This window comes from Hakea prostrata, chromosome 7 (genome assembly GCF_041222555.1).
Source record: "Hakea prostrata isolate BN-2017 chromosome 7, UWA_Hpros_2, whole genome shotgun sequence".
Taxonomy (NCBI): Eukaryota; Viridiplantae; Streptophyta; class Magnoliopsida; order Proteales; family Proteaceae; genus Hakea; species Hakea prostrata.
In genome coordinates this window covers 70,494,649-70,515,485 of record NC_142606.1, presented here as the reverse complement: position 1 = coordinate 70,515,485, position 20,837 = coordinate 70,494,649, and the positions used below count along the sequence as shown (strand labels likewise).

The 20,837-nt window shown below is 38.9% G+C and overlaps 1 protein-coding gene across 1 annotated transcript in view; it reads right to left on the bottom strand.

Moving 5' to 3' along the window:
• The window catches only part of XI-I (myosin), a 67,692-nt gene that overhangs the window by 38,128 nt on the left and 8,727 nt on the right, over nt 1-20,837 (bottom strand). The window contains exons 3-12 of the mRNA XM_089160358.1: nt 16,935-17,080; nt 16,629-16,785; nt 16,349-16,407; nt 9,342-9,498; nt 8,398-8,547; nt 8,132-8,268; nt 3,121-3,267; nt 2,926-3,027; nt 1,414-1,471; nt 1,218-1,319 (exon numbers count right to left, since the gene is read on the bottom strand). Of these exons, the coding sequence (XP_089016484.1) occupies nt 1,218-1,319; nt 1,414-1,471; nt 2,926-3,027; nt 3,121-3,267; nt 8,132-8,268; nt 8,398-8,547; nt 9,342-9,498; nt 16,349-16,407; nt 16,629-16,785; nt 16,935-17,080 (1,215 nt within the window). The remainder of the gene's footprint in view (nt 1-1,217; nt 1,320-1,413; nt 1,472-2,925; nt 3,028-3,120; nt 3,268-8,131; nt 8,269-8,397; nt 8,548-9,341; nt 9,499-16,348; nt 16,408-16,628; nt 16,786-16,934; nt 17,081-20,837) is intronic.

The window sequence follows — 20,837 nt, the reverse complement described above, 5'->3', positions numbered from 1 at the left end:
TGGTCTGTGATGGGAGAAGAAGGGGTGGTGAAGGGGCCATAGGCTAGGGGAGAGAAAGGGAGGGCTGGAAAGGGCAGGGAGGGCTCTACTTACTGGTTTAGGTTAGTTTGCTGCTGTGCGTGTTGAATTGCCATAGGAGATGAAAGAATCTTGCTGAAAAAAGATGAACTTCAAAACCCGTCATGGCCTTCCAAGAAAAGCACAACTTAATTTCCTTTAAGACTCTGATTTCTTTTTCAATTCAATGTGAATTACAATGAGGTTGGGTGGGCTATATATTGCCTTACAATTGGAGGGAAAAGACCTATACTCAATCTTGGAAACCAATCTTGACGGGAAAAGACCTATACTCAATCTTGGAAACCAATCTTGACTCAATTAGGGAATCCCTTATAGACTAGGATCCCCTTTACACTCAATAAAAAACAACCACAAACCAAAGAAAGCAACTTGCAAAGTAACAACTAATTATTCAAAAGGAATCTTAATTTAAAATAGATTCCAATTGGGACTCCAACTCTAACTAGGACAGTCAATACTAACTCAATTAAAGAAATGAAATTAGATATAGACTCACAAAAATTGGAGGAAAAAAAAACATTAATTAGTGAACTACAATAATAATCAAAAGAAGTGGGAAAATCACAAAAAAAAAAAAAAAACACCTTGTAGGTTTCATCCAGCCCACCAGGTGTGCCACTTTGGCTTGAGTCTAGGGCCTAAATTGCTGGTTTGGCTAGGGGGAGGGGGCCTGCCTACATCAATATTTACCACTAACTTCATAAGAGCTAAATACCTTATAGACCCAGCTAAAAGTTATGGAACTACATCGAGAACAATTTGCGGTCAAGCATATCAAAATAAAAATAAAAATAAAAATAGTACAGTTCCCTCTACTGCTTTTTTGGGTGAACTTATAGACTACATTGTTTCCCTTTCTACTGTTCCACTGTTCCCCTACTTGGAAAGTGCTCCATCCTGTCCTTCAAAATTTAATGCAATGTTTCTTTTAGTGTCAACCAGAAGCCAACTAAATTAAAACAGGTTGAATCCATTCCAGCAGATACAAAGAAACACATTAAGAAAAATGAAAAAGAGATCTGCTGAGGTTAAGTTTACAACTGAACTTTCAAGTTTCAAAGGATGGCAACTGGCATCAATCAGATTTTGGCTAGGACTTTGCCAAAAGCACAGAAGCACCAGAAACAAGAGTAAACCTTTTCAATCAAATCCAAAACATCTTGATTATCAATGAACTCAATATAGCTCCAATTAATTTCTTCTTTGCTGTATTCCTCCTGCTCCATCTTGAACACATGCTGAAAGCAAATGGAGAAAATAAGATGATAAATTAATAACATATACGTATAAGAAGACCAGATTAATGCTAAAGAACATCTAAGGTTTGCAAACCTCATTGAAATGTTGCTGCAGTTTCTCATTTGCAAAGTTAATGCAGAACTGCTCAAAACTGAGAAGGGGAAGGGAGTTAGAATTAGTTCAAACTCAATGCAAGCAAAAAATTTAAAATATAAATCAATTAATTAAAACACAATGATGCCCAAGCTATGTTGATAAACAAGGAACAATACAGTGCTGAATAGAAAGATATAAACCCGGCGGTCCAAAAAAACACAGCAAGTTGTTGAACAAAAGATGTCCGTCCAAAATCTGTCTAACAATTCCATACTCCTACTTATAATATGGAAGCAGAAATAATATCACTAGCAATCCTTGTTGCTAGAATTCCAGAGTTTCCTTCAAACAAACTAGTAGAATAGACCTGCACTTAGCAATATGTTAAATAACCAATCCTTGTTTGTATAAAATGGGAGACTAGATCATAACGCTTGGAACCTACTGAATGTGATAACGTTGAACTAGCTTAGACCACGAGTGCCTTATAATAAAAGACTCTTACATTGTAAGGGATATATTGATTTGGATTTCATACAACTGAGCAACCAAATAATAACTAAACGTTGCATTGCAAACAATAACCAGAATTCCCACTCCAGTGTATTATCAAACCTTGCAAATGATGACCAAAATATTGCTGACTGATAAGCCCCTCACAATGCACGTGTACAAGTGAAAGAATAAAAGGAAAAACACAATATCAGTTCCAGCTGCTGCAGGGGATCAAAGGGGAGAGGAAACAGTTGGCAACCTCTTATTGGACAGCAACCAATACTCTGATTTCAGCAGAGGAGCAGAAGGGACAGTCCAGGTGGCAGAAGGAGATTGGGTAGATGTGCAAGAGTTTGATAGAATCATTCGGTTATGTAAGGGAAGAGAGGGGAGGAGAAGGGGGGGAGAAAAGATGCAAGCGAGTGCTTGAGGAGAGGGAAACCTCTGGGGAATGGCATAGCCATTGTGCAGTTCTTGTTTATCTGAGTTTTGATTTGGTTTTCTTAATTTCAAAAGTATTTTATCAGTTAGTAGAATCAGTCTGTATTCATCAGCTATATCCAATTCAGGGATGCTTAATGAAATTGACTGTTACTCCAATATTGTTCTGCTGTTATGCTGTTCTGAGTTCATAGCTTTCAGGAGATAATTCCTATATGTCTGTTAGCAGTAACGGATTAATGGGGATTCATTGAGGGTTCTATCACTGACCAAATACCATCCTTTCATGCATAGATGATAGAGGTAGATGGAATAATGATACATAAAATTATAAGAATTGTCACCCAATCACATCCAATTTATGGTTCACTGCCAATGTTAGAATGCTGGTCCATATGAAAATGTAGAATCTAGATGTCATTAGTACTAGTGTTGTTCAGCCAGTCTTGATCAGACTTGCTGCCAGCTTAGCAGATTTTGATACACTATAACAACAGAAAAGAATACAGCTCAAGTCCCACTCCACACTTTAAACAACAAAAAAGATGAGTGCAAAGAGCAAAGAAAGTTTACCTATTATTCTTAAAACATTCAAAGCCATAAATGTCCAAGACACCAATCTGTATGCGGGAATTCTGATCCTGCCCCACAGACCTATTTATTTTTTCAACTAGCCTAGGACATGCATTTAAACTCAGTTAGTCAATACGCTAATAATGCACCAAAAAGAAAGTGTAGGGATCTTGAATATTTAAATGACAATAATACCATTCAAACAGACGTGCATAAACACTCTTTGCTAAAGCATCACGACTGCCAACAGCACCATTGCAATCAAGAGCCTTAACAATACTTCCTTCATGAGTCTGAATTGATCGAGTACAGAGTGTTGTGCGTAAAAGATCAGCATCACACCTGAGGAGAATAAACAATTGTACGAGGATCAATCAGATGAAAGGCCTCAAAACAATATGACATCTGAAATATTAAAAAAAAGTGGCATTTAAAGATTACATAATTACTCCAAAAGTCAATTTATAAGTATCCATTCATATGAATACAGACTAGGTGCCAACTAGAGAGGAAGCTTTTTAAAAGCAATTGTAAAAAAATAGGCTTATAATTGCTGGTATACATAGAAACAAGAAAGCCCACCATAGGATTTTGAAGAGCAAATCAGAGTTCAGCTTGACTAGAAAATTGTACAATGGTGGTACAGGAATCCACACACTCCACTATCATCGTTCTACTAGAGAATGACCTAATAGCAATACAATGACCACAACGGCCTATCGACCTAATTTCCTCCACCAATTGGTAAGCCCATGATAAACCACTACTACAAATTCCTCAGTGGGATCTGAAACTCCATATCCTATCCCTTTGAATTATGTCTGGAATTTTCAAAGCAATACCAGTTTTAGCTATTTACCATTAAGCACCCCTAAACAACAGCTTCCTTAGTTCATCACATTCAGGCTGACAGAACCTTCAGTGTTGAACAAAATGATCCAGGAGTCAAGACCCACACTAAGTCGAGGGCAAGGACAAGAGAAACCTAGGGCTACTGCCCAACACCTACGGCTGCTGCCTAGCAGCATAGTAATATATTGGTTGCAAGCTTTCTTTCTCCAACGATAGTTACAATACAAACAAAAGCATGCTTTGTCTTAACATCCTCCATAATAGTTGCCTCCAACCAAGTTCCAAGATCTCGCTCTCAAGGGCAATCTCACCCTTGAGAAAAAGCAAGATCTCGCGCGAGATCTAGTATTCTTTCCCGGCCAACTTGAGTGAACTCAAGGGCCCATCTCATGGGGTTTTAAGGGTCAAATTGGGCTCAAAGTTTCTATTTAGCCTAATTTAGGCCTTCTAAACACATTGGTGGCCTTAGAATGTGAGAAAACAACCTTAAGTATGAGTTCTAACTCAACCCTAACTTTGAATCAATATGCTGCATGAATGAACATGCAAGGTTATAAAACATGAAATATAGAATCATTAGGACATATAAATGAAAAGCAAGTGATAAGATACATCAATTAACTTAAATAGTAATAGAGTTCCATCCATAAGAGCACAATAGAACATCACATTCTCGACTCTCAAGAATACAATAATACAACCATAATAAGCTCATAACAAATGTGTTGGGCATGGCTCATGCTTCACATTATGTTGCCAACGACCTTCCCCACAATGCACATAGAATTCTTGGTGGGGGTCACAGAGGGCAACGCCCCCAGGCCTGTAGAGGCCTTATATCACTTTTTGCCTAGGGATTTCCTTTGTAGTTTGGGCTTGGGACCATGAATAGCTGGCTTTGGGAACCTGTCAGTGAAAGGTGGCGACAATCCGGCAAAAAATGAACTTGGGGAGCTATCAGTGACTTGGGAGGCAAGAGAAGGTGAGACAGGTCGCGACCTACCTCGCTCAAATCTTGGGTTCTAAGAGAATGGGTGGACCAAGATCTCGGTTGAGATCTATGATTTCGAGGGGTCTCGCCTGAGATCTCGTCTCAAGACCTCACTAAAGCGAAATCTCGAAAGAGATCTTGTGAGATCTTTACCATGCCTCCAATTACTCTTTGTCTTGCTTTTATTTCTAAGCTCGAAGGTTTCTCCATCCGAAGATGCTTAGTTGTTGCACAACAAGCTAGCTTTGGAAGCAAGCAAATTTCTCCTTTCAGTCAAACTGGTATCTTTCCCATAAAACAACATAACTCACTCCTAGCATATGCCCATCTCTCATCTGTAAGCATAGTTGTCAAGGCATTGCTTAAGCGTTAAAGCGGTCTTAGCCATGTCAAAGCGATTGTCGCTTTTTTTGAAGTCAATAAAGCAGTTGCTTAGGCATCATGGACGCTTTGGTCACCCAGCCACTACTTTATTGGCTTATTTTTTTTAAATCTTTTTTTAGGGCAATTTTTCTGTTTTCTTCTTTGAGATTTTGAAATAATACTTAATTGTAAACCCAATATCAGTATATCACATCTTTCGTTATCAATGGTAAACCCAACATCACATCTCTGTGATTCTGAAATAGAATTTATTCTCTGATATTCTGATATTGGTTTTTTTTTACATGTTACTTTTCTTGGTCATCAACTGGAAGCAAGGAACGAAATCTCGGCTTGATTCGCCAGTTCGCTACATGGCGAACCCGTGAAATCTCGCGAGATTTCGCCGAAATATGCAAAAGCAAAACTGCAAACTGCAAAATGCAAATGTAAAGTTTAAATAATAATAAATAATGTAATATAATCATTGCAAAACGTTAATGTCAACTGTCCGTTTTAAAAAATAATAAAATAAAACTTAAAAGCAAATAAGTCAAGTCATGTCCTCCACAGTCAAGTCATGTACAGAGAGATGTTTATTATTTTTTTTATATATACTTCCATGGTCTTACATGAACCACGTGTGTGGCTCAAAATATGCAATCTACTGTTCATCTTCCTCCTCCATCCTTGCCTGAACAAAAGCCGGAATCCAAAAGTCTGAGTTTGCTCTTCCGAACACCAGGAGCATCAACGATGTTTGCTCGCCATGAATAAGCTTCTATACGGACGGTGGTGTTGCGACAGTAGTGTTATCGCCGAGAAATCGTTATTTTCGGCATGTTCGGCGATCTCGGTGATATCCCGCCAGATTGAATTTCAGTGCTGGGTTCATTTTGCACGGCATTGAAATCACCGAATTTCGGCGTAAGCGATTTTTCTTACCTTAACTGGAAGTGAATGCATAATGCCTAAGTTATTTATTCAACTGGTGTCTGAGTGACTTTTTGTCTCCTAGTAGGGTTGTTTAGTTGTTTAGATTTTTTGGTTGTTAAACCTTGAAGTTGGATTTGTGACTTTGATGTTGTTATATTTGAAGTTAATGACCATGTTACATTTTCTAATCTTATACACTCATTATATTAATGAACTTTTTATTAAGTTTGCAAAATGTTTCATACTTAAATGCCAGGAATTTTATGTAACTTTTGATATTGGATCAAATATCAAAAATATTAACACCAAAACACTTTGACCGCTTAATCATCGCTTTATTGGTGTTTTGTCGCTTTAGTACCTTAGAAGCCCTCCATCGCCTTGGTTGCTTTGTCACTTTGACAACCTTGTCATTAAACTTTGTAAAGATACTGCCTCACACGAAAGAACTTAAGGAGCATGCAAAAAAAAGGTGGTTTCTACTTTCTACTCTGTCCCAACAGAACCAATAGTTATCTTGCACTGTAATATTCCTTAAAATCAGATTGTCTCTAGCTGGCATGGCATCTCAAAGACATTTCCAGTCTGCAATGGACTGCCTAGGGATATTATCAGTAAATCATACTGCCTTCCACCTCTCCAAACCTTCCCCTCTCTTGCTACACCTTGGAATTTTCACAAATTCTAGAACCACCTATCCCCTCCACCAATCCTCATTCCCTCTTGGACTTAACCTTTAGCCTCAGTGTAGCCCAAACCCTATCCCCAAAACCCTAGAATCTCATCTCTTGATTTCCCATGAAACCTAAACCCTAGAACTGAATCTGAAACTGCAAAATACTAAATTCAGATTCAACTTTCAGATAAACACCATCATAGAACCTACTGGTGAACCCTGGACAGCAACCCTTTCAACCCTAAATACCTCAAGCCCCTAGAAACCCTAGCTGCAGGGTTTACAACCCTGTTTACCCTAGCCGGAGGGTCTAGAAAACTTATTCATGTCTGTCATTCATCAAGAATCCTAATAAAATTGGCCCTCTCCTCCTTAGTTTACATCATATCTCTTTCCAAATCACCAAGTCGGTATTATCCTGGTTCAACCTCTCCACCACAAGAAAAATCCCTCCAGACCTCCATCAAATTTGCAGATCTTTCATGGCATATTTAACATTCAGTGTGCGCTGAAAACCTGCACCAAATTTTATTTTGTTCCCAGATCACTTGAGTAGGACACCTCTGGATGCCAATTGTTCAGCCATTGCAAGTTCCATTCTCATCCCCAATGAAGTGAATAACATATCCTGCCTGATATTCCCAGTTGTTCCTTTATCTTTACCCACAAATCACTCAGCTGAAAAATTATGGATTTATGACATCTAAGTTTCTCAAACCTACACTAATTTTATATTCTAAAAAGACCCAAAAAAAAGGTGAAACCTGGGCGAAAGCCGCCAGGATGCCCAGCATGTGTCATCCTTTCCCTCATCTCTTCTGAAAAGAACCCCTTGCCTCCTGTTTCTAGACATATGATTGGTGCATGCCAATGGCCAACAAAAAACTAGTGTCACATCTAACCCTCTCCAAATCAAAATTTAGTGCAACCTATTCGACTTTTTGTTCTCCATTCCATCTTGAAATTCGATTGTAAACGTGGACAGCAGGAATTTGTCCTGCATCAAGCCACCATCTCTCTGGAATTGCATAAGCAGTTAACAGTGTATAACAGTTTATAAGTAATTACAACTCAAGAACATAACCAGAAAATTATAATATACAAGAGACTGATGGAGTTGAAGCTTCAACATTCTTTTACAAAGTAACACGGGACAGCATCCAACATTAAAAGCATGGTTGTCATGGAATCCAGGCCCTAGCAGGAGCTAGATGCAAAGCAAAACTCATAAGGTCCCCAGGTGTCCGAGGCACCTGAAACCTACGGTCCTGACAACTATGATGAAAACAGAAACATCACATATGCAGTTACAATTTGAGGTATGGCATTCAAAGCATCCCAGCAAATAAATAAAAAGGAAAGCAATCTTTTCTGGTCAAATAACTAACATAAATAAATCAGCAGCCATCTGAAGATGAAAGCAAGATTTTTGGTCCTTAATAATTGATGAATCATGCTCTTTGCCTGGAGAAAATTCAATGTTCCCAAGATGTAGAATAGCAGCCAAGGTGCGAAATATGGCTTCCTGAGAACATTAAAGGAGAACTTAAAGAGGAGATGTAAAATAGCCTGTCATCAAAAGGTCAGTCAAAGAAACAAAAGAAAAAGACCGAGCAGTCATTAAATAACTATGGAAGTATAAACCGTCTGAAACCTGATCATCAAGACTTATACCGACTATGTCCATTGACCTCCTTGTCTTGATGTATTCTTCTGAACTGTTCACCCCATCTAATTCATATGTCTTACTTTGATTTAAATAGTGAAAGTTTCTAGGATGGCCCAGGTTGTACTTCTCTGCATCCTGGAAATATGATAGCATCATTTTAGGACAACTGAGTAAAACCAATGGCCCGAAAATGCTTAAAAGTACATATGTAAGGCATAACAGAATCAAAAAGCAGTAAGACAGAACAAACAGTGAGTTGAAAAGATGAGTATAAAATCATTATCTACAATTTCAGCAACATTGGGAGGACTACGGAAGTTCAAGCAAGTACGATATTTCAATAGCCAAAAAAAATTACAGGAAATAAATGAGACAAGTAAATATATCTGCCTGATTAATAATACAGAGACCAGCAACATTGATAGAGAGGAAGCGAGAACGAAGAAGATGGAGGAGAGAAGGAGCAGAGAAGAATGAAACGGTAGAATGTTGAGTGTTGGGGTGACTCTCTAACACACCCATATAACTAGATTACTTTACTAATGAAGATCAAATAACATTACACAGTAAGGGCAACTGGTTAAAGACCAGTTCCTAAGCTATCCTTACATTACATGATCTTTCGCAAAATAATATATAGCATCACCAGTAATGCATCACTAAACTAGCATAGGCAACACTGAATTATTATATGATTGCCTGAGAATCTTCATCCACACATGCAGATAATCACATAAAATATAACTTTTTATGGGAAAAAAAGCACATCTTGCCAGTAGAAACAAGTCATATAACTGACAAGAGATGTTGACAAACAACCCATAACAGAAGCCCACATTAACAGTCACCAAAGTCAATCTTATGGATATCATAAGCATCACCATCCAAACTTCTATTTAATCTTTTTTTTTTTAGGATCTGAGACTTACCTTCCCTGAGGCACACAACTGATAAAAGCAGTGATAATTCCTTTCAGGATTTGTTATCTGCACCACGCGTGACCGCTCCAAAAGGTAGGTTCTGATGGCAGCACCAGATATCCTACCACTCGTGTCAAACTGGATCTCAACGAACTTGCCAAAACGACTAGTGACAGCCCCAACAAAACAAACAAGAGAGAGAGATAATATCAGAACTAACAAAAATAAAACATACAGTTGACAGGAATTTGATAAAACAGAAACAGAAGCTAGAGAAAATAATGACTAGGAGGAACACCAATCACAACAAAAAATAAGCAGCTGATAAGGGATCTCATTCACATATCAGCATTAATTGTAACAGAAACAGTTACACCAAAGGGAAGAAAGTTATCCAGAGCACAAACGGTGTAAACCAACTGAAACACAATAAAATAAAAAATAAAAATAACCATTTAAATATCATGTATGTCAGCAATTGTTATTGTTACACAGCAACCAAAAAGTTGCAACCCAGAGAAGATATGGTGAGACAAAAGAGAAAGAAAGAAAGGAGAATGGAAAAGAAGTGAGGATAAGAAGAGGAGCTGCAGAAGTGCAGTTCTCCCCTCATATTAACAATGGAATAGCCTCAGTTTATGAAAAGTTTCTAAGCAGTTTAATTAGCAATCTGAAAACATATCAGATCAGATCTGAGACAATCTGGAAACATATCAGATCAGATGTCCTAAATACAACATTCTAAAAATACAAACATGAAATTTGGAACCAAAAAAGTGTCAAGGCTAACCTGCGACTCCTAGCTCGACACCAAGAAACAGTAAAAAAAGGTAGAAAGATAAAAGCAACTCTCACTTAATAATCCTTTAATGGTTATGTTCCATGAGCTAACATTTACTATCATACCAAACTAGTCCACTAAAACACACTTGGCAACACCTTGGGGGGCACTATATATGCCTTGAATCGCCTGGGCGATTCAAACTAGTCCACTAAACCTACGCCATGGAAGGAGAGCTGTATGGATAAATTCAACCAATGCTTCTAAGTCCCAAATCCACCCACGCATCACTTAGGATGGCAATTAAGACTAATAGATACACAAAAGCCTCTAACTATTAACAGATTGATATACTGAGTAAGTAACGAAATATATGCATGCTAAAAGGATTCATGCAATGCCAAACATGGTATGCAATCACGCCAAAAACCATTGAATGGGGACATGATTACCATAGAACTACCAAAACCAACCCTATTTCCGAATCATCAACAGGAGAGTCCCTCCTGTTCATGAATCTCTTTCAGAACCACATACAGATATGTTCTCCAGATTGGTGATCCATCTCAGCATCATGAAGCGCACCTAACATCACTGACACTTTCACATGCAATCCCAATTATCTCTCCCAACTATCACAAACCCTAAATCTCTTGCTCACTGCTCACAATCCACGCCCAAAATCTCTCTCGCTTATTCTCCCACCCTCATTTGACTACCCATTACACCACACCTCCTTAAGCATAGCCACTCTTTAAAGTTTCAAATTCCAAGTTTCCTTTGTTTTCTTTTTGTCCTACCAAATAACCTTCAGAATTTCTGAATGTCAACTGGAATGCCATTACCTTCTTGATTGGGGTATGTACCTCAATTTAATTACTAGACTGTCACTGCCATACACACTGACATGTGAAAGCACTTGGTTGGGCCACTTGCAAACCCAAACAAGATTTTGAACCCAAGATTGTTTTAGTTATTTACATAATTGCCAATGGACTTGAATATTTGAGAACTGTATTCGTTTGGTGGACCCAAGTAAGAATCAATTTGAAATCATTTTCCAACAATATGCTTGCTTATTGCATTTTTCTATTGCGATATTCACTTTTTGAGACACTGAATATTGGCTTTCAGTATTTGTCCATGTGTAATGCAACATGTGAGTGGGAAAGTGCAAATTATTGTTTTCCTTATTATCTTATTTGCTCAAGTCATTCGCTCAACCTATTTATATCTGAAGATTACCATTATGTATTTTATTTTTTAGCATCCTCAACTAAAGTTTTATACTTGAAGATGGTATTCAAGAAATATTCATATATATTTGATCTACAACAAACTGATGCATTAAGGTCTGCATCAACATATATTGTCAGTTTGGTTTGCAGCTATCCGCAATGCTCATTTAATATAAACAGATAGGGGGAATCGCCCTATCTTGTGGTTTTTCTTTATTGTTTGAAGTCTTTAGCTGTTAGTTTCCAAGTCTATATTTCCTGTATAGGCATTAGCTTAATTAAGTAAGAATAATATTCCTTATGCAAATCTATTTTGATTTAATAGTTGGCTGATACAGTAGAATATAGTCTATACACTCTATCACTTCCTTCTTCCTCAATCTCTCTCCTTTTCCCTACTCTTCACCGAATACTAGTTACAAGTTCAGGGATTGTTTACATAGTATCAAAGCTTTGATACCAGTTTGTGATTCTTGCACTGGTTTTCACTTTTGAGAGTTGCTTAAGTTTCTGGATTGCAAAAGGAAACCCTATTTCATAAAATAAGTAGTAGGGTTTCATTTTGGTTTTTTTCTTTTTTTTTTTTTTTGGGCAGGGGGAGAGGGGGGGAAGAAAGTACAAAAGCGAAGAGAGGAGGTGCATTAACTCAGCTCTAAGAGAGCAGGGACAAATCTAAACCCCAGGTAAGTAGGCAACAACCATATGCCTATCTAGAAGGGTTCTGTGAGGGATCAAAAAGAGCTTAGACTAGAGATCTTCACAGATGGCCTTCCAAATTTGATCTAGGGATCGGTGTACCTTACGTCAATCTACCATGTATACAGAAGATTTTTTTGTACCAGCTTCTTCTACCTATACCGTGGTTGAAGCACCCAAAGGAGAATTTGTGTCTTTCCGATCAGTAATGGAAGCAATCATCCCTACCGTCGTAAAATAAGAGCACCTGGCTCTGCCCATTCACAAGGACTCGATTCTTTGTCCAAACATCACATGCCAGCAGATGTGGTCCCCATCATAGGTACTCAAGATATTGTGTCAAAGAGATTTGGTAGTCCATCTATGGAGACCCCGCTCTAGCCAGATGTGAAAAATACAAGTGCTAAAACCAGCTTCACGACAAGGTCTCCGATGGAGTAGCCCAATGCCAGATGGAAGCAAGACCAAGGAACATATAGGCTCAGAGAAAGGGTAGGCAAAGAAAAGATGGGGGAATCCCGCTACCCTAAGTGCAAGGGGCACATTCGGGGCAGACAAGGATACGCCGATGAATAAAGAGGGATTGGGTGGGGAGGCAGATAGAGAGGGCTCTCAAAATGGTGAAGGCATGATGTGACCTTTGAACCAGACGATCTTCAACTAGGGGACAAGGAGAGGGGTGCAGATATGGCTCAAGTTCAGGAATAGAAACGGAGGGGGGTCCAAGAGCCATCGAATATGAAGAGGGAGAGGAAAGCTTCATATAACTAGGGTTTGCCCTCTAAAATTGGGCCCAAAAAAACAAACCCAAAAGAGGCACCTAAAGCTGGCCAAATACCTCGGGTATTTTGGGTCACTTTTTCAGCCCCTTTTTAGGGTTAGATATGGGTCTTGATAGAATTCCCTCAACAAAAGGATCAAGGATCTACTTTTATTTTTCTATTTGAGTTCGTGGCTTGAGAGTTATAGTCATTTAAAATTATGTTGAGTTAGTTAATTGTGGATAAGATTCCTTATCTAGAAAGGGAACTTATCCTTAGAGGTTGTTCTATTTGGAGTTAACTCTCTTATCTCCAAACTTTGGGTTCTAGTAAGTCCAATTTTATTTTATCTTTCGATGAATAAATAATTATATTAAATAAAAGAAAGCAAGAGAACAATGTTTTTAAGGAGAGGACCGAAAAGAAGAACTAAAACCCCAGGAGACAACAATAAGCCTGTTCCTTGGGGTATCATCAACAAGGGGATGTGGAATAGCTAACAATCTATAAGAAACATCAAAATAGATGGCATTCCAAATCCTGTTTATAGATCGAGATTTGGAGGTCCATCTTCGAAGATTGCGCTCCCACCAAAGGTGATGAATCAAGGCACAAAACACTAGCTTACCAATCCGATCGCAGATGGAAGAACCTGAAAAGTTTCTCAAAATCCAAGACCAATCTCACCCAAACCCATACGAACGCCTTGAACAGGGCCAAATGGAGGTAATGGCTTTTCCCCAGATAAATGGAGGTGCTCAAGGTTCTCCAAACCGGACCAACAGAGGATGCAATTGGGGTTAAAAGGGATGTGGCGGCAAATAAGGAAGGATTGGGTGGGAAGGGCGAGGTTAAGGGCTCTCTAGAGGGTTAGGGAGTAACAGGGAATGTGGCTTTTGAACCAAACCAATGGGGGCCATGGGGGTTTAGGGTTGTGGGATCTAAGAAGGTTCCAAGCTGATGAGGTGGAGAAGGATTTGGTGGGGGAAGGGAGCCAAATGGTGAGGTCGCAAGGAAAGCTAGAGAGAGTAGGGAGAGATTCCCAAACCTGTGTGAGAATGGACAGGGGGATAGGGATCTAGGATCCATTAGAGATGAAGGCTGCCAAGGGGGTGGATTTGGGGATACGAGTGTTATAGACTGTGCGGGGGCCAAAATGGTTATAGAGAGTGTTATAGTAAGTCCTATTTTGGTAAGTATTTGGATCCCAATTAGGTAGTGATTCATTACTTGAGTGTAGTATGGTTTGTGGAGGCTATAAATTGCCTAGTCTTTGATGTAATTTTTCAGTTATTGATTATTGAATGAGTTGAGTTAAGAAATGGCTTTGGTAAAGTTGTGGGATCCCTCTTGGGTACCCTACAGCTGGTTTGAGTGCTTTCATACTTCAAGTTCAACACCTCCATTGCCTTCTTCAAGCTTCCATCTGCAGATTCCCGCAATTACCTTCAACCACACGTGAGTAAGAAGACCCCTACCCCTTCCCCTACAGTCCCAGCCCTTCCCTACTCCCTGTCCTAGCTTCGTGACCCTCCTCATTCTTCCCCTTTTCTCGGCGTCACAGCAAGCTTCCCTCCCCCATTCGACCTTCATTCCCAACCCCTTTGGACCCTAAATACCCTTCCCTAGTGCCACCCTATCCCCTAGAGAGTATCCCCAGTAACTACTGTCCATTCAACCCTAATTTCACAATTTCTAAAATTCTGCAACTCATCTTCCCCAATCGAGTTCTGTAGGATTTACCAAACCCTAGATCAAACTAATTTTGATCTAAAACCTCAACTCCAGCCCTTGTTTGGACCTAGAACCCTTCCTAAACCCTGTGGCTGGGTCTAATTCCCATGCTGGACTTTCCAAGGCTAACCCTAATTTAGGGGAATTACCTAGGAACCCTAACCCTAGATCTCGGGTTCCATTAGTGGTATCAGAGCGAAGATTTCCAAGAGCCGTACACCCTTATAGATGAAGCAATAAGCATGGAAGAATTGACTAGAGACTACTACCAGTATCACCGTATCTATAGAGGGATACAGCAAACACAAAGACCTCCAGAGATGTACAAGTTATCAACTTATAATGGTGTCCATGATCTTCAGAAGTTTTATGAGTGGCTATATGATTTAGACAAGTACTTTGATCGATATTGTTATTCAAAGCACGGCAAGATGAGGGTTGCACATGGGCACACAGTGGGATACGCCCGTGAACAATGGAATTACAAAAGGGAGAAACTTTGGTAGTGGATAAACTACCCCTTATGTCCCTCCCTAATTAATTAATGGATATATGTTGGGAGTTTTTTCCACATCAGCTTCTATCTAAAGACCTATTGTACACCAAGGAGTTCCACCTCCTTTTAGTTTGAACTTTCGGGATCAAAACTTTACATAGTATATAGTGACACAGTGCACACTCAGCGAAAATCCAAGCATCCACAGTCTATACTGCCACACTTGCAGGGTGGAATTGGAGTTCAATCCCGATTCCCACATCAGCTACTAACTAGCCTATACCCCAGTAATACACCTTGGGAGTCCCTTCACCTACCAAATCAAACATTTGTAACAGGTAAAATCGTAAGCAAAAAGATAAAAATACTGATCCTGCTGCGATGATCCACTAAGTTTTAGCCCTGTGTACATTAATATATTTTCGCCTCCAGTTCAACTAAATGTTCTCACTATTACAGAAGGGCAGCAAGATATTATGCATCAACACTCTCTTGCACATGCAGGCAAATCTCATGGTCCATATTCATCCAACACAAAATGTTATGGTCCATGGAGTTCATGCAGTATTTCTTTCACACAGCACCAAAAGACAAGAAGAGGCCAGAAAATCACTTCCATTACACTTAACTCAAGAATCAACTCCTTGACCTCCACTCTTTGATACTATGTTCACTACAGTTTTACCTAAAGCTTGAACTGGTAAGAACAGTGGCAAAGCATACATAAACAACAAACAATAAGTCAAGAACCTTTAAGATTCTGTTCAATTTAGGTCTACCACTGCTTGCTATTGGGTTTCAACTTTTCAGGTTGGCCCAAAGTGATCCAAAACGGAAGTTTTGAACCACGTTATTGCACGAAGTTTAATAGCATATCAGTGCATGTCCTTTTCTGCAGATCATTTTTTTTTTGTACATTAGTGATACACTAATCGAGATTTACTACCAAAAATGAACATTTGTTTCTAGAAATACTATGCCGGCACAACTTTATAATACATTATCAATTCAATTTTTTTCTGTATCACAGCTTAAAAGCAATGTTGTTTGCATGCATTTCTACTATGGGTTATTCAATTTAAACAAGATCATTTAAACCCAGTACTCGAAGACAAGCGTAAGGCTCCCTCTGAAATTAAAGATGATATAGACGAAGATCATAACCCAGAAAACACAATGAACATGGTAATAGATGATTTGACCAAGACTATAACACCACCAGCACCACCACCCCCACCCCCCAATAAAAATACATATATATATATATAGAAACTAAGTAAGGTTGACTACTGGAGAACCATAATACCCACCTTGAGTTATCATTTCTAATCGTCCTTGCATTACCAAATGCCTCCAACAGTGGGTTTGACTGGCAAGCAACAAAAGCAAACTATGAACTGAACCATAAACAAATATTAATCTGAAAGAACAATAGAAATTTTTTGACCAAAAGGGAGTGCACACTGTATAGCAACAGGGGCCCCTAAACTTGTTATTGACAATCTGTTTAAAATAGTTATATGTGAACTAAACACATCAAATACAGTAGAACTAAATACATTAAATGCAGTAATGCACTACAACTCTTACTTCAAGAACTTGCTGCTCCACTGTCCGATCATCACCAGCAGCCCGACCACCGACAAAAGTCAAGTACTGCATAATCAATTTTGTTGTCTCTGTTTTCCCTGCCCCACTTTCTCCACTCACCAAAATAGACTGACTACGAGTCTCGTTCATCATTGCCCTAAATTAAGAAAGAACAGTGTAGCAGAAACACCTTCAAGGAGAGCCCCCCCCCCTCCAAAAAAAAAAAAAAAAGCAACAAAGAGAGAAAAAAAAACAAAAAAAAAAGGAGAGGGGACGGGAACACATTTTGTATAACCACAAACTTACCTGTAAGAAGCATCAGCGACTGCAAAAACATGGGGACTTAACTCACCAAACCGAGCTCCTTTATATTGCTCCATCATATGCACATTATATAAATGAGGAAGCTTTGTAAATGGATTTACAGCAATCAAGATACTCCCTGTATACGTCTAGCAAAGACATAAAAATACTATTTTAAGAACATGACAGCAAAATAGATTAAATTGACTTCAGTAACATAAAAATAAAAAATAAATAAGAATAAAAACATGACCCAATGAAAAAACACTTAGCATATTTGATGGCTGATGATGTAAAGAGACGGACCCACATGCCACTCACAAAGATTAATATTTACACTTTGGAAAGAGGAATTTTGCAATCAGAACATCTCCTGACAGCTAAATGCTTTAAGTACATAATTAATCAAAAATAGTTTAACAAAAAGTGGTGAACCTGTACAGCTTTATGAACTTCCAATCACAACTTGGAAACATGATAAAATTGTGATAAATATAAAACATGACGATGGGTGATGAAGAAACTGAGGATAATAGCTCTGTTTGAGTAGCTTCTGGACCAACCCAGTTTTATAATGGAGATAATTCTATAAATGGATCAAAGATTTATGTGAGGGTGCAAAATTGATAATTAACACTTAAGAGAACTCTTTAAGTATGCAACTGGTTCACTTGATAGAAAAGGATGTAATGAATATATAATATTTACTGTAAGAGGGCAAATGTGGAAGTGATCTAAAGTCTACAAACAAAAATAAAAGGATGGATTGAGAGGGTGTTTCAGGAAAAAAACAGAACAGGAATAATAATTATATAAAAATAGGAAGAATGACGCAGGGTTGCCTTCTTCCTTACAAAGAAAAGTGCACCAGCAAACAGAAGAAGCTTATGATGATGAATACTCCAACAAGGCAAACCAAACCAAGCCATGACTTTGGGACTACATTTGCCACTCATTCCCATATAACATTCAACGCAGTGAAACAGCCACCCAATCATCAAAGAAGTTGCCTGAAATTTTTTCTGATGTTTGATTTAAAAAAAAAAAAAAAAAAGAAGAGGGCCTCAGTTAGGTCTGACAACTATGATCAAAAGGGCATATCCAGGTCTTGGGCTTGGGGGATTTAATTGCCTATAGACGGCTTCATATAAAAAAACATCTCAGAAAGAAGATGTAAGGGAGAGAAGAGTTCAAAAGCAAACAAGAGACATGCTAGAACCACTGGAACAGATTAGAGAGGTAAAAAAGTAAGAACAGTAAGTCACACAAAGAAGAAATGGGAAGGAAAGAAGTAGGGAAGTCACACAAACCAGGCAACACAAGCACTCACAAACTCAATTCATTTTTTCTATCTAACATTGGTGGATCACATGCATATATATAATACTACTACAACAACAACAAGCCTTGTCCAGATACATGATCTTACCTTCCAATCAGCTCTATTTGAGACCATATTAGATACAAGGCCTAAGCTATGCATATCCTTTGCTATGCATATCCTTTCTCACCACTTCTCTTAAGATTACCTTAGGTTTGCCTCTAGCTCTTCTAGTTCCTTCAATCCGAATCAAACCACTTCTCCAAACAAGGGCATTTAGAGGCCTCCATTGAACGTGGCAATGCTACTTCCAACAACTTGCTCATAGCTTATCATTTATTGGAGCTGCTCCAATACCAACTCTAATATTACCGTTCATTATCTGATCCTTCCTAGTTTTGCCACGCGTCCATCTTAGCATCCTCAATTCTACTACATTGAGTTTATTTGTATGACTTCTATGGGGGGGGGGGGGAGGGAGAGTTTATCTATATGATGCTTCTTAACAGTCCAATACCTTGCACCACACATCCTAGTTAAGTCGTATGACAGTCCTATAGAATATGCTGATCACAGAAGACCCCGGGTGCACCTCTCCATTTCATCCAACCTATTTTGATTCTTAGGAAACATCAGACCCTATATCACCTTTTTATTTATGATATGATTAAGCCAAGCTACCTAAAATAATCACTTTGTGGGCTCTCCCCATCAAGTTTGATCACCTCATCATCCACCGATCATGACCAAAGTTACACACAAAATATTCAGTCTTCATTCTACTTAGTTTAAAGCCTTTTGAAAGTTGTTCTCCATGATTCTAACTTGATATTAATCCCTACTTGTGTGTATCATCTGTCAAAACAATATCATCAGCAAAAAGGATACACCAAGGACCCTCCTCTTGATATCTCTGGTTAATTCATCCATTAGAAATACAAATAAATATGGGCTTAAAGCTACCTTGATGTAGACAAACTGTTATCGGGAATTCACCACCTTGTCCCCTCATTGTTCTTACACTTGTCACAAAACCATCATACATATCTCTATGTCCACATATTTACTTGCAATGTTTCTTTTCTCTAGTACTTGCCAAATTAATGCTCTAGGGACTCTTATCATAATCTTTTTATAGGTCAGTAAAGACTACACGGCTGCTGCCCAACCCCTATGGTCCAATCCAGCCGCACAAGTCTTTAGCAACAAGGGCATTTCGGTCATTTTGGATACCCCTAGTCCAACCCAATTTGATAGAGTCAAAATCAAAATCATGTTAGGAGTCTAAGTCTATCTTTATTTTGTTATTTGAATTCTTCTTTGTTAAGTTATGAAAGAGCCTTAGTCTAGTTAGGAGTCCTACTAATGTAACCAGCATAGTTATCAAGGTGATGAGACGAGGCGAGGCAATAGAGGGCAACAAAAACCAAGGCAACACCAAGTCGCCTTGACTCAGAAAAGGGCAAGGATGCCTAGGTGTCACCTTGACAATAGGGCAACCAGGGAGGACCCTGCCCTGTTTTCCTAAAGCCCTCCATGAAGGCCAAATCTAACTAGCAGCAAAAACTGGTGGGAGCCATATCTACTTTTATTTTTGAATTTGAGTTCGTCTTTGATTAGTTATAGAAGAGTCCCAGTTAGGTTAGGAGTCCCATATAAAGAAGGATCTCTCCTTACTTGCATTCCAGTCTCTACAAGGACTAGAGATCTACTTTTTGCATTGGTTTCAGTCCTTGGATAGCAAGTTATGACAAAGCCCTTGTCCAATTAGGAGTCCCAGTTGGATTCCCATTTACAAATTGGATTCCTTCTTAAAGTAGGAAGTTTTATATTGCAAGTTCTATTTGTTTAGGAGTTCTTAAAAGAATTCCCTTCTAGTTATCTAAGTCAGTCTTATTGTGAGGAGTTCCAATCCAAATTGAATTCCTTGTTGGGTCCTAAGGTGTTTTTTATTTGTTGTCCAATTATGATTTTGTTCATCGTTAAAGGCTATAAATATAGCCCTCCACACATGTACATTGAAGGTTGACTATGGAAGTTGTGGGTTCCTAGGAGGAAGCCCACGGCCTCGGAGATTGCAATTTCCCAGAATTCCCTCTCACCCTCAAGCTTGTAGTAGCCTTTTGAAGACCCTCAGTCCAGCAATTGACTTCAACAGTCCCTTCCCCCATCAAGTAAGTCATTTCTCCAACCCCCACACTATGTCCCTCTCCCCCATCAAGTCATTTCTCCAACCCCCACACTACTCTAAATCCTTTCCTCAACCATTGCGCAAAACACCCATCCTTTCCTTCTTCTATGAGGCACTGATCCCTAATTCCACTACCTCTCCACCATATTTCCCTTCCCCTAGGATTGCACCTCCCCTCCCCCTCTAATCACACCCTTCTAACTCCATTACACCCTATCCCCTCATTAGGTTACTAAAACTGCACTTCATCTTCTTCCTTCTAAACCCTAGAAACCCTGGTTCATTCAAATCCCTATATCTCCCTTTTAGAAGAACCTTCCCCTACCCCCTCTCTACCTTCAATCCCAGCCCTAACCCTAACCCTACCATAGAAAGCCTGGAAATTACAAAACCC